This window comes from Pistacia vera, unplaced genomic scaffold, assembly GCF_008641045.1.
Source record: "Pistacia vera cultivar Batoury unplaced genomic scaffold, PisVer_v2 Contig400, whole genome shotgun sequence".
Taxonomy (NCBI): Eukaryota; Viridiplantae; Streptophyta; class Magnoliopsida; order Sapindales; family Anacardiaceae; genus Pistacia; species Pistacia vera.
This window is the reverse complement of record NW_022196225.1, coordinates 487,257-500,503: the sequence shown is the minus strand read 5'-3', so window position 1 is coordinate 500,503 and position 13,247 is coordinate 487,257. Positions and strand designations below refer to the sequence as shown.

The 13,247-nt window shown below is 33.2% G+C and overlaps 2 protein-coding genes and 1 long non-coding RNA gene across 4 annotated transcripts; 2 read left to right on the top strand and 1 right to left on the bottom strand.

The window, feature by feature from the left end:
• The first annotated feature begins 7 nt into the window (after nt 1-7).
• Nucleotides 8-1,437, top strand: LOC116141843. Its single transcript, XR_004129888.1, has 3 exons — nt 8-48; nt 634-699; nt 1,361-1,437. It is a non-coding gene; the product is annotated as an uncharacterized LOC116141843 (long non-coding RNA).
• A 1,483-nt stretch (nt 1,438-2,920) lies between these two features.
• LOC116141814 (receptor-like protein 15) lies at nt 2,921-4,638 on the top strand. Its single transcript, XM_031427289.1, has 2 exons — nt 2,921-4,528; nt 4,618-4,638. The coding sequence occupies exons 1-2, from the start codon at nt 2,921-2,923 to the stop codon at nt 4,636-4,638; spliced, it is 1,629 nt and encodes a 542-aa protein (XP_031283149.1).
• Nucleotides 4,639-5,497: 859 nt separating this feature from the next.
• Nucleotides 5,498-11,235, bottom strand: LOC116141864 (pumilio homolog 5-like). Of its 2 annotated transcripts, none has more exons than XM_031427334.1 (8): nt 10,745-11,235; nt 10,502-10,643; nt 10,268-10,375; nt 8,850-9,062; nt 8,622-8,732; nt 6,790-6,984; nt 6,492-6,663; nt 5,498-5,573 (listed from the first exon to the last, which is right to left on the bottom strand). In XM_031427334.1, exons 1-8 carry the CDS (start codon nt 11,122-11,124, stop codon nt 5,542-5,544), a joined length of 1,353 nt encoding a protein of 450 aa, XP_031283194.1. In that variant the 5' UTR covers nt 11,125-11,235; the 3' UTR covers nt 5,498-5,541. The 2 variants fall into 2 exon arrangements, with proteins under 2 accessions (XP_031283194.1, XP_031283195.1); XM_031427335.1 differs by lacking the exon at nt 5,498-5,573 and adding an exon at nt 5,841-5,930.
• Nucleotides 11,236-13,247: the final 2,012 nt, after the last annotated feature.

Below are 13,247 nucleotides of genomic sequence, written 5' to 3'. Positions count from 1 at the left end.
GCTTGTATCTAAGTTATAATCAAATCAACACTTCTCTAGCAAGTTTAGGTATGCTATAAATATCACACCTGAAGAAAAGTATATTACAAGTACTCTTGCATAAAATTAAAAATTAAATAAATGACATTACAAACATATCAATTAATTTATTTAAAAGATCTTATATAAGTAGTTTAGTAGTATGGTACTACTATACAAAGATTGAAATATTATTATTTGTATGATTACTTCACTGTCCTACTTTCTCATCCAACTCTCTCTTGATGCAGGTTTACAAAATCTAAAAAACTTGGAAGAGTTGAATATGAGATATAATGAAATGAGTGGTTCTCTTACTTCGCTAGGTAACATTAATGACAACCAATATTTGTCAAAGTTTTAGATTAAAATATTTTAATAATCTTATCCACTGTCATAATACTTTAAATCCTTTAATTTAAATATGTTAATGTTGAAAATTTTCATAACAACTTGACCTTTTAAGTCTAAAGTAGTTTTCTGAAAAATTAAATCAAATTACTTGTAGTTTTAACCGTTGGACTCAATTAATCTTTGAGAATACATAATTATCTAATTTTTTCTATAATTTCCTATTTGATTCTTAAATTCTATTTCTCTTTTTCATTGGTGCAGGTTTAGTAAATTTGACCAATTTGAAAAGATTGGATTTAAGTTATAATCAAATCGCAAATGCTAGAGGTATGAAAAATCAAAAAATTGCAAAATTTTCTTTTAATGTTAAAATGAATAATAGCACCTTTATAACTGAACCTTTATTCCAAGTACTGCTTGCATGATATGTGGATAAACAATAATACAAAAATGAATTAACTAAACGAACTTATAAAATAAATAAAGTGACAATTACTTAACATGTCTACCAAATCAATATACATTGAAGAGTTCGTTTAGACCAATAGTATAGTATTACTAAGCTCATTAAACTATGTTCCATTGTATTTGCTAGTTGACTCAAATAAATTAATTGAATCATATCAACGCTGTGAATCCAAAATGTTATCGAAGAGTATTTTTGTATTTTAATATCTAATTCTTTCTATTGGGATAAGATTACTAGATAATAATAATTTATATAGATATAAGACAAGGTATGTATAATTGTGTTGTGTACATGCTCTATTAAATAAACATAGCAATTTATGTAGAAGAATTTATATACATGGTTTAATAGTATGGCACTACTCTACAAATTAAGATTGGAATATTATTATTTGCATGATTAATTGGTCGAATAACTTCATTGTATATAAGTAGTTGGCTCAACCTCTAATACAAAAATAGTGGGAATGTAATGTATAGTTTGATCTTTCTTTTGTCATCCAGTTATCTCTTGATGCAGGTTTAAAAAATTTGGAAAACTTGGAAGAGTTGTATATGGGACATAATGCAATGGGCGGTGACTCTCTTACTTTAGGTAAAATATTCGTTGTTTTAGCTGTTGGCCTCAGTTAATTTTCGAGAACAATTCTGTGATTTTAAAATTATATTTCTTCTTTTCATTGGTTCAGGTCCAGCAAATTTGACAAATTTGAAAATACTGGATCTACAACATAATCAAATCAACAACTCTTTGGCAAGCCTAGGTATGCAAAATCTAAAATTTTACAAAAAAATTCTTTAATTTTATGTTAAAATAAATAATGGCACCCTTATAATTCATCTTTCATTCTAAGTACTAATTGCATAATACATGGATAAATGACAATAAAAAAAAAATCAATTAGGAAGACAATGTAAAATAAATACCAACTAGTTGGCTCAAGTAAACTAATTGAACCTTCATCTGAAAGAGTAATTGGAGGGTGATCTTTGTATCTTAAACTCTAACCCCTTTCTCTTGATGCTAGATTAAATAATTCAAGAAACTTAGAAGTGTTGGTAACTATGTATAGAAGTCAACCGGATTTCAAATATATGCATGGCTTATTGTTATAATTAATAATCTGATCTTTAAAAGAAAATTGAGAATAATTCAATTATGAAGTTACTAATTAAAATTCAAGCTAAATATATCATATTAGAAAACTCATGCAGGATTAAGACTAAAAAGGGAAAATGACAACAAAATAAAAACAAATAATTAATGGAAATTAAACTAGTTATGAAAATCTAAAATTAAAGAAGAAGCATGTAACGATCTGCTATGAATCACAAAACAAATACAAAATCAAGGATGTAAAAATCATATAAATAATCTAAACATTCTATTGTCTACATATACAAAATTTCTTATTTCCTCAAAACAACAAATATACAAATTAACAAATCAAACTTCATGAAGATTACACACCCATGACATCTCTCAGTCATATGATACACTCTGTATCTATTGACTAAACTTTAGGAAATAGAACTTGTTTTGTAGTCAAATTAAAGATAGCACCTCCCAAAAAAAACAGTCTCTTCCATTTTTTTAGTCTATAAAACAACTATAGTGCACTTAATATATTTATTTTAACATTTTTGTGCTAAAAGCAAGGGTGTTGCAATACTTTCTGAATCATAATGTGAGTGTGATTAAAACTAATTGATCTTTAAATGGTAAATTGAATTGACCTCAACTATATGTATCATTTTCTTATTATCAACATTTTGTTAATTTCTTTTCTTTTTTTTTATACGATTCTAGAATTCCCTTTATAATCGCATACCTATTTGTTTATGAGTGTTTAACCTTTTATTTTTATCTATTTGATCTCCATTTTTAGGAATCTGTGAATTGAAGAACTTGGCTGAATTGGATCTTGGTTTCAATAGTTTCGGTGGTCAAGACTTTAAATGCCTATGCAACTTGACTTACCTCAAGCTTATCAACTTACGGAATTGCAACTTGGATGCCATACCTGGTTTTCTTTTATACCTCTACAATCTACGATATGTTGAACTCTCTGATAACAAGATGGTTGGAACCTTTCCCACTTGGTTGTTACAAAATAACACCAAATTACAAGTTCTAAGTTTGAGGAACAACTCATTCTCAGGAATCCTTCAAGTGCCCAACTCTAAGTGCATTTTACTTCATGTAGATATTTCCAGCAACAATTTCACAGGTCAGTTGCCCGAGAATATAGGTACAATTTTGCCTAACTTGTCGTATATAGACATGTCAAAGAATTGTTTAGAAGGCAATATTCCTTCTTCAATGGGTGAAATGAAAAGACTCAGTATTCTGGATTTGTCTCGCAATAATTTTTCAGGAGAGTTACCTAATCATTTTGTTGATGGTTGCTTCTCATTAGAATTACTAAGACTATCGGATAACAAATTTCATGGGCAGATTTTTCCTAGACAGATGAACCTAACTCAATTGCAGTGGTTATACTTGGATAACAACTTTAGTGGGAAGATTGGAGATGGGCTCTTAAATGCAACTTTTTTATATTTCTTAAATATCTCCAACAACAAGGTATCTGGTCAAATTCCTTCTTGGATTGGTAATTTTTCATCTCTTGCTTATCTTTTAATGTCAAAGAATCTTTTAGAAGGTACTATTCCCATTCAACTAAACAATCTCAAAAGCCTTGAAATGCTAGACATCTTTGAAAATAGGTTGTTTGGATCCATAGCAATTGACTTTAATCTTTTATCAGTGAGCTATCTTTACATGCAAAAGAACGCTCTTAGTGGATCAATTCCAAGTTCATTGTTCGAAAGCTTTGAATTGATTACACTTGATTTGAGAGAGAACAAATTTTCTGGAAATATCGATCCACATTGGTTTAATGATCATTCAGCTCTTAAGTTTCTTCTTTTGTCAGGCAATCACCTACAAGGCCATATTCCTAACCAATTGTGTCGACTACAAAACCTAGGTCTCTTAGATCTTTCACATAACAGACTCAATGGATCAATACCTTCATGCTTTACTAATTTGACACGTTGGAGAAAGGTAGAGACTGAATGGAAAGATTTCTTTCCAAGGTATGGTTTCGATGTTCCTAGTGATGCACAAGGGTTTTACAACCATGATTCATCCATTACTATGGAGGAAGAATCTAGTGGATTTGCAAGTGTAGAAGTAACCCTTGAAGTAGAATTTACGATGAAAAATAGATTTGAGTCTTACAAGGGTTATCCTCTTGGAAAGGTTGTTGGATTGGATCTGTCAGACAATGAATTAACTGGTGAAATCCCATCAAAAATTGGAGACCTCCAAGGAATCATTGCATTGAATTTGTCTTATAATTTGTTATCAGGACCTATTCCAAAGAGCTTTTCCAATCTGAAAGAGATAGAGAGCCTAGACCTTTCCCACAATAATTTAAGTGGCCAAATTCCTACACAATTAACTCAATTAAATTATTTGGAGGTCTTCAACGTGGCACACAATAACTTATCTGGATCCATTCCTGATCAAGCTCAGTTTGGGAGTTTTAATGAAAGCGATTATGAAGGTAATCCTTATCTTTGTGGCCAATTAATTAAGAAAAGCTGCACTAATGAGCCAATACCACCACCTCTAGCATCCATTGAAAAAGAAGATGATAATGAATCTTCTATTGACATGGTAGCATTCCGCTGGAGTTTTGTTGGATCATATGCCACAACTATCATGGCCTTAATAATGATCCTTTGGATCAACTCATATTGGTGTAGGTTATGGTTTTATTTCATTGATATATGTATTGATTTTTGTTTTCAATGGTTTTTTTAAGTATGTTTAGCATTGATTTTGATATATGTCATACTCAGTTAGATAACATTGTAATTTTCATGTATAAGCAGTAAAGAAGCTATTAGTAGTTGAATACGTTCCTTTTCAATTATTTTATATTTATTTCGATGGAACAATTATTTTTATATTGTTAATTTGGTTTGCACAATTTAAGTCCAGAAGAGAATCCTGAAGTTTAATTAATTGCATTTATGACTGAGTTTAAGTTTATATATCGAAGGCCTGTGTGCTTAGTTTCAAGTTTATCAAAAATTAATCTCAAGAAATATGAAATTAAATCGATAGTAAATTCCCAGGCTTACACCACTCGAGGGTCACTGATACATTTAATCTCAAAACATGCATCACGAGTATGCTGACTTAAAATCTAGAATTTGTGCAATTATAACTTATATAAATTAATAAAAAATTATTTTATTAAAAACCGAACTCCATTAAAGAAATATTGTAATTTGAAAATAAACTTCAAAATGTATTGACTCAAATCAAATAACACCTAATTACTTAAGTACAATTGACATACCATGGAACCTCCTATTAATATGTATATATTAGTAATATAAATGCTCGAATTTTAAGTAAATTGGTATGTGACACTCTAAGAAAGCCCCTCTCTTCAAATATGAAAATAGAAAAAGTTAACTCCAAGCAATACATCACCATTAATTACTTCTATACACAGTTTGAACATACATATTATATATATTACATATATTTACTAACTAGCTTTATCAAACTGGCAAGTATTAGAATCAGATTACTAAAGTGGCATACTTCTTCCAAACAATTAACTGGGATTTGCCACCAAATCCTCTCAGAATTTCCAATGAAAGTGCTATCCCATTCTATCCATCCGAAGTTTCTGAGGCTTGGCTTTCTGCACATGAGAGATCAACATTAACATTATTGTGATTATATCAAAGAACAAAATATCACATGCATGCATGCATAAAATCAAACACACCATATATTTTCTTAATCTTTTTCGACAAAAATTACATTAGCAAAAGACCTTTCTTTAACAATCTATTTAGGACATCAAATGCAAGCAATGACAACAGTGTGGCGCCCTCAAAGAATTATTATCTTAAAGGATAAATTTCATCCAACTTAAATACACACCTCTCTTACAAGGAGGTTTGTAATAAATATTATAAGCTTCAAGGTAAGTCTTCTCGTGATTTCAAGAATATCTATAATGATCTTGGTATCATTCAGGAATGGACAAAATACTCTGGTTGAAGAATCATCATCATGCAACAGAGGTTAAAAGATGAAGTCATAAAATTGTATACACAAATCCATGCCGGTAGGCATGGACCTTCTGTAAATGTTCACAATAAAGCATGCAGTGTCTACATTTGATGTTATATAGATATTGATATCAAATGCATGTAATCCTGGTGATATCATAGAAACAGCAACGTGTCAATGATTGTCAACAACAGAATCCATTAAAGGCTGTAGGGAATTTTAGATTGAAATCTTCATAACAGAATGTATGATAGAAGTGTGTCGACTATGGAAGTTGAACAGAAAATAAAAAACCAAAAAGAAGAAAAAATTGATGAATTGATGAAGACTAAGGCCATTGCTCAGAAAAATCACAGCGTTCCTCGAAAATGATTTATCTAAATGCCAATACTTTGTCCCATCTAGAGATTTTTGCTTCTTTCAGTTAGCCATGCATAGTGTGCTTACATGAGCAAGCAAACATTCCAAAGCATATAAATATGAAAAATAACATAACAGAAGATTGTAAATATGTGCATGCACCAATATGAGATTTATGTACCTTCACCATAAAGTTGTTCAAACCGAGCAACTATGTGCTTCCCATAAGTGTATTTCTTCAGAGCCTGGCAATGAACCTTTATCTGATTGATCAATGCTACCCGTTGTTTATCACTACATTTTTCAAGAATCTTCTGCACCACATAGTTAGCAAATTGGTCCTTCATCATTATCTGATACATGGAAATTCAAGAACTCAAGAGTCAGCAAAGAGAAAAAAAGACATCACCTCAAAAAAGGCTAATGACGTAGAAATGATAATAGTAGAATTTGTAAATTACGATTTCAATTTGTCTCACCAGTAAATTGTCATTTTCTTCAGATTGCCCAATAATCTCCTCAATCAATAGCTCCCGCTCAGCAGCATCACCATACTCCAAACACTTCTCAACAACATTTGATGCATATTTATGCTGACTCAACTGTACAATTTTTCCAGCCACCTTGCTGATAATTTGGCTTCTTTCATTGGATTTTCCCCTCTCCAGAACATGCTACGAGCAGTATAACCAATTCATATTATAGTTGATGAAACCATCAGAGAGATCAGAAACAGAAAAGGTGGATAATTTTAGGCAGTAAAAAACTGATACAAACAATGACTTCGACCAACTAAAAACAGAAACCTCACAAAGCACTAAAGACAGAAGAATAATATTGCAAACACACACCTAATTCACAAAGCAAGCTAGTAAATGTAACATCAGAATTCATACTAATCATTGGTCAAGGACTACATATACTAAAGTAAAAGGGGGATGACCACAGGCAGACTTCCTAGAGGGTGCTTTAGCCTTAGTTCACAAGAAGAGAAATCCTTTTCCTTCATCTTTGTCACTAGGAAACAAAATAATACCAGATATGGAAGTAGGAAATAAAAGCCATGAAAAACCTCCTTTCGCAAGAGCATGAAATTCTCAATCCAACATCAGAGGGAAAAAAAATGCACAAAGCAAAACCCAATAATCCAAGAATCAATCCCTAATTCACTAAAAAAAAAAAAAAAAAAAAAAAAAAAAAAGAAACTGGAAAAAATATACATCATCATGAGTAGAAAAGTCCAAAAATTTCTTGATTCTAGAGAAAATTTGGCACCATATGTTTGCTCCACCAAACATTGCCTGAAAAAGACACTCCACATGCAAGTCCTTACATAGGCATATGTCTTATACCAACCAAGGGGGCTTGAACTTCCCTAAAATCAAAATGCACTTTATGCAATGGATAAGCAAAGTCGATGCATATAAATGGAGCTAATCGCATTCACGATGTTAAGAACAATGTTAGATATTTTTTACTATCAGTTTGACCGAGCCCTTAGGTTTACTTAAGTGGATCTAAAGCAACATTTAAGGCTATATTATGGAGATTGCAGTAATCTTAAGGTACTCCTTCAAGTAGGCATTAATCTCCACTTTGTCCACTGATTTTCTAAAAACCACTTTTCAAACTTTAGGGAGCAGAAGGAATAAGTCAATTATATTACTCTAGTTTTTATACTCAATATTCGCAATATTCGTGTCTTGATTAGGAACACAAACATGAATTTTAAAGGAAGCTAAAAACTTATGTTCCACACCATAACATTATAAGCTGAACATTAATACAATTTTGTTTTTCTTCTTATGAGGCAGCAGAAGAGTAATAAATAACTTCCAACTTAAATACATACTTGTGCAGGAAACAAAGTCGGTATTAAAATTAGATTTGTATGATGCTGTTAGCCCATCAATTAATCTGTCTAGTACAAATTAGATATACAAACCATCTTGACAAATAACTACCAAACAAATAATGAGGAATCATCTACATCATGAACTGGTGAGATCATAAGACTATTGGTGAATGAAGGCCAATAATGCCTGAACTGTTTAACAAAGTATATGAACTTGGTGCTAAAAGCTAAAGAGAACTATAAGTCCAATCAAGACAAATAAGCTTGGTAATCAACTCATTCAAAGAAGTCAGTTTGAGGCATGTACAACAATAAACTATTTGTTGTTGGAATAAAGAAGCAAAAACACACCATTTTATGAGAAATTGACTTGCTTCTAAGCACTTCATAGATAGCTGATGCTATCCAACAACAATTAAAGAATTAAGTAAACAGCACAAAGCACACAATACCTACCTGGGTAACATAGTTCCCATACTGGTCCTGAGCAAGAACATAAGCAGATTCCAAAATTTCATCCACTATACATTGACCTTGTTGTTCATCTGAACAATGCTCCAAAACTCTCTATAGAAAAGAAAAATAAAAAAAATAAAAGATAAACAAATAATAGTTTCAACAAACAAAATGGGATCTCAAATAAATAAAAGAAGTCTGCACAACCAAGAAATTGAGTTCTATTACCTGAATAACACGACAACCATATGGATGTGTAGAAAGCATGGCAACTTGACCTCGAAAAGCAGAAATAATAAATCCAATTCTTTCTGTAGGTACACATTCTATACACTTCTGTATCACATGATTCCCATTCTGGTCACGTACACATCTCATGACATGCCCATCAAGCTCAAGCACTAATCGTGTTTTCTGATCAAGCTCAATGACTTCAAGGGCCTAGATAAAAATAAATAAATAAATAAATTCAAGATTCAAAGAAAATGATATTAAAATTTCAAACTGAAGACTATACGGTTATACTTGGAACTCATTCAAGCAAAAATTGATTCATTCTTTCTGAGGAAAATATATTCACAGGCCCTTAGAACTCAAAAGACCCCCCACCCACCCACCCACCCACACACACACCAAGAAAAAGAAAAGGTCATAACATAGTATGTAATGTAAAAGGAATAACAAGATTAACTGAAAGCAAGAATATACATACAAAGCTATGATGAAAACTCAGATAGCTTTATTACATCTAACACACAAAATTCTAGACAAATTGCCTACCCTACAAAATCTATAAGGCAACAACCTATTGCTTCAAAGCATCTTTCAATAATTTCAGAAATTTGGACCAATTTTGAGGCTATTATGAGTAACGTACAAAACCATTTGCATATGACATACAAATGGTTCAACGGTTCTCCCGCTTATTGAAAAATCAAAAAGTCAATTTATGCAGATGGGATGAATTAAAGATTTGATCAAAATCAAAGGACTAAGTGTAGCACTGTGAGGGAAAGAAAGACTCGAGCAAATCAGGGGAAGGGAAAAAAGCAAGCTTCACTGTCTCACAAAATCAGGTGTGGTAATAAATAGTTTTTGACTTTGGGCATAACCATCTTTAGCAGACAAAATCAGAAAAATAAGTTATAATGAATCCACAATGAGGAGCAAAGCCCTCAATATGCCTTCACTACCTTAAGGATCCGTCTTTTTATATACAAGACAGATCTTCCTTCAAAGGGAGAGTCCAGTTCTGCCCCCTCCCCACAATATTCCCTGCAAAAATTCTTATTTAATTTGGTATCTTTCTTCCACACTGAAAGCCTTCCCTTTGGAAATTACTTTGCTTTCTCTGATTGCCCAATCTACTCCTAAAAGGGTGATGTTGTTTCTGTTGATTGTCTCACATTCCAGTCAAACATCTCTAAATGACTAAACTAGCTTAAAGGCCCTTTAATCATTTGTGAGGCCTGCGGGCCTATAAAAGAAGGCTAAAAGCTTTTAAAGCCAGCACCAATCAGCTGAATATCATGAACAGCTCACACCTCTAGCACTTGAAGGCTCACAGTAACCACAAAACAAATGCTCTAGAAGAAGCCAATGTACCACTAAATTTAAAGAGATATATTTAAGAAAACTTAGCCCACCTTCTGTATCACACGGCAACCATACATCTGCAAACTTAAAGGCAGCATCTGGCCAACAAGTTTGTCTGCAAGCTCTTTCCTCTGCTCAGGACTTCCATGCTCAAAAAACTGTAATAAATCAGAATGCAACAAGAAACAATTAATAGCATACTAACTACAGAGTTCAAAAGTCCAGCAAGATAATTTGCTTAAAATAATTATGCATTTAGGACCAAATATTGTTGAAAAGCATACCTTTTGAATAACGTAATTCCCAAAAACATCAGTCATTAATTTTGAAGCATGTGGAAGAACTTCTTTAAAAACGGAAACCTTGTCTTCAACACTGCAGTGTTCCAGCTTCTGCTGAATAAATCGACTCCCATGTTGATCCACACTGAAGTGAGATATGCATGCAAATTAATTTTCATATAGGAGATAGTACAACAATCTCATGATGTAAGGCTTTAGGAAAACAAACTCAGTGAAGAACACTGCCTGAATTCTACTATACGCCCCGCTATGTCCGAGAGCTCAAACTTTTGCGCATTGCTGGATTTCAGTTCTTCAAGAAATGAATGCCTCTTGGGGTCATCAAAGATGTTTACTCCTCTCTGCCCTTGCCATCCAGGATAAATACCTGTATTTCTATGTGAACCCTGAGGATACCTTAGATCATTTCGCCGACCTGGATGAGTTGTTCCACCAACTGGTGATGATGGCAACACTGGACTAGAAATAGGCGACACTGGAAATTGCGCCATCACACCCATGCCGGGAGGACCCCCATAATAACCACCAACGCTGGTTCCCAGTTTTCTAGGATTTGGAATACCCAAACTCCCATTTGGTGGAGACAGAAGTTTCTGATCACCCATATAAGCAGCAGAACGTGGCTCTTTCTGTATAGAAGAATCAACCTGAGCCCCACTACCATTACTTGATGGCAACCTAACATGTTGAACTGAAGCACTGAATGCATCCCCAAAAGGGTGTAGCATGTTTATGACATTCCAGGCTTTTATGTAACCCGGACTGGAGTAAAGGCCGGCTCCGGGTCGAATCGGCCGGTCCGGGTTTTAAAACGAGACTAATTGATAGCCCTTTCTAAAACAACATATCACAATCATCTAAGAATCTCACTCTTCTCTAACGATACTCCTCTACTTCATGTTCCCTAGGAATTTATACTCAAATAATCCTTTTAATCAGGGATATTTAATCTAACTAGATTCATACTTACCTCTCCTCGCTTTAACAACTTTATCCGGATCGGTTAACTAACCATGGTTCTCTAGAACCCCACGGATCTGTAACTAATGTCAGTGGCTGGCATAGTACCATCTCAAATGTGAGTCTCTTACTGTACCACATCTCTAATAGGCTACCATTCTCTCTAAACCACTATGCAGGCCTTGCGCCCACTTACCTTCAAGTTTTTCTTTCTAGAGTTAATTCGCAATAGGTTTGCAGTCATTGATCCAAAACTAATCTTGCTACTTAGAGGCTTACTCTCCCGCTACTAAATATATGAGACTACAACCCCTGCTCATCTAAACCTGTGTGTACAAACGCTAGCAGGATTAGGCATGTCACCCACATCTCTATTGATTCTTACTATCAATATATAACACAACTACTATTAATCATCATAACATCACCCACCAAGTAAAAAAAAATTACTATCAGCGGTCAGCTTACGGAGCACGTCTTGTGCTTGAAAGGCACACTATCACTTTCCATAACTAGCTTCTGATCTAGCTTTCTTTCAGAAAACATCTTAAGGTCTCTAAAACTTGCTCTGATACCAAAAATGTAATCTCTCACTAGGCAAGTATTCACTAAGTATCCTATGATATCCAGAGAATTGCTAGCTTAAAGTGTTCGTCTAATTTTTTTTTTTTTTTAATCCAGTTATAAAATACTCTTACACAATGGCCATTTCTCACATTTATAATAATAAAATTATTTTCTAATGAATCAAAAAGCATGGAAGATATTTTTCTAAATATTATTACTACCAAAAATATATTCATAAATCCATATTAATTCCTTCACTGGACAGTGTGCTATCATTGCCAGCTTAACGTCTCCCGACTGCTACAATCTATACCACAAAATAAGAAAGCAACGGGATGATTTATAAATGCTCAGTGTAGTAAATTAAATCTAACTATGCTCTTACTTCGTTGTCCCATTTTTGCTGTACTGCTTCTAAATTTCTGCTTGCTTTCTCTCTTTATTCTCACCGTACTACTTAGCAGTCTCTATTTTTTTTCTCAAATCTTTCTAGTGTTGGCTATCTTTATTATCATTTTATTTCTGTTCTCTACTAGATTACACCTTCTATTTCCTTCTCTCCTCAACATACGTAAGTTTCCTTGCCATTTGTCATGTTTCTAATTTCTTTCTTTTCTAGCATGTACTAATTTCTATCATTTTTCTTGTATATCTCTAATTTCTTTTCTATTCTCGAGGCTTCTATTTTCTTTTCTTCTTTATTCTCATGGGCTTCTATTTTCTTTTCTTGGCTAGTCACACACAATAATAAAATAACTCTTTGTCTATGCTAAATGCATAAGATGCAATGCACACAAAATGTCTGATGCAATGCAAATGATCATGTTTGTATTCTTTTGAAAAAAAAATTCTAATTCTTTTGAAATTCTTCCTTTCTTTCTGAAATTCTTTTTTTTTTCTTCTATTCTTATTCTATTTTTCTTTCTTTTTCTCTTTCCGTATTCTGCTCTGGTTTGTTGATCAGACTATGCTGAGGCATGGATTTAGAACTCTGCCGTGTGAGCGTATGCTGAAATTCTTTCTAGGTACAGTCCTCATCCACATGCACTTCTAGCGGACTGTACAATTTTGTTTTCTATCCGAGGGCCGCTCACTGATGGCGACTGCATGTGGAAGCTTCTCATCTCTGTCACCACTAGCAATGTAGCAAAAGCTCAAAGGTTCCCCATCGCAACAGTCCTATGAAAACTTGCTCTGTAAA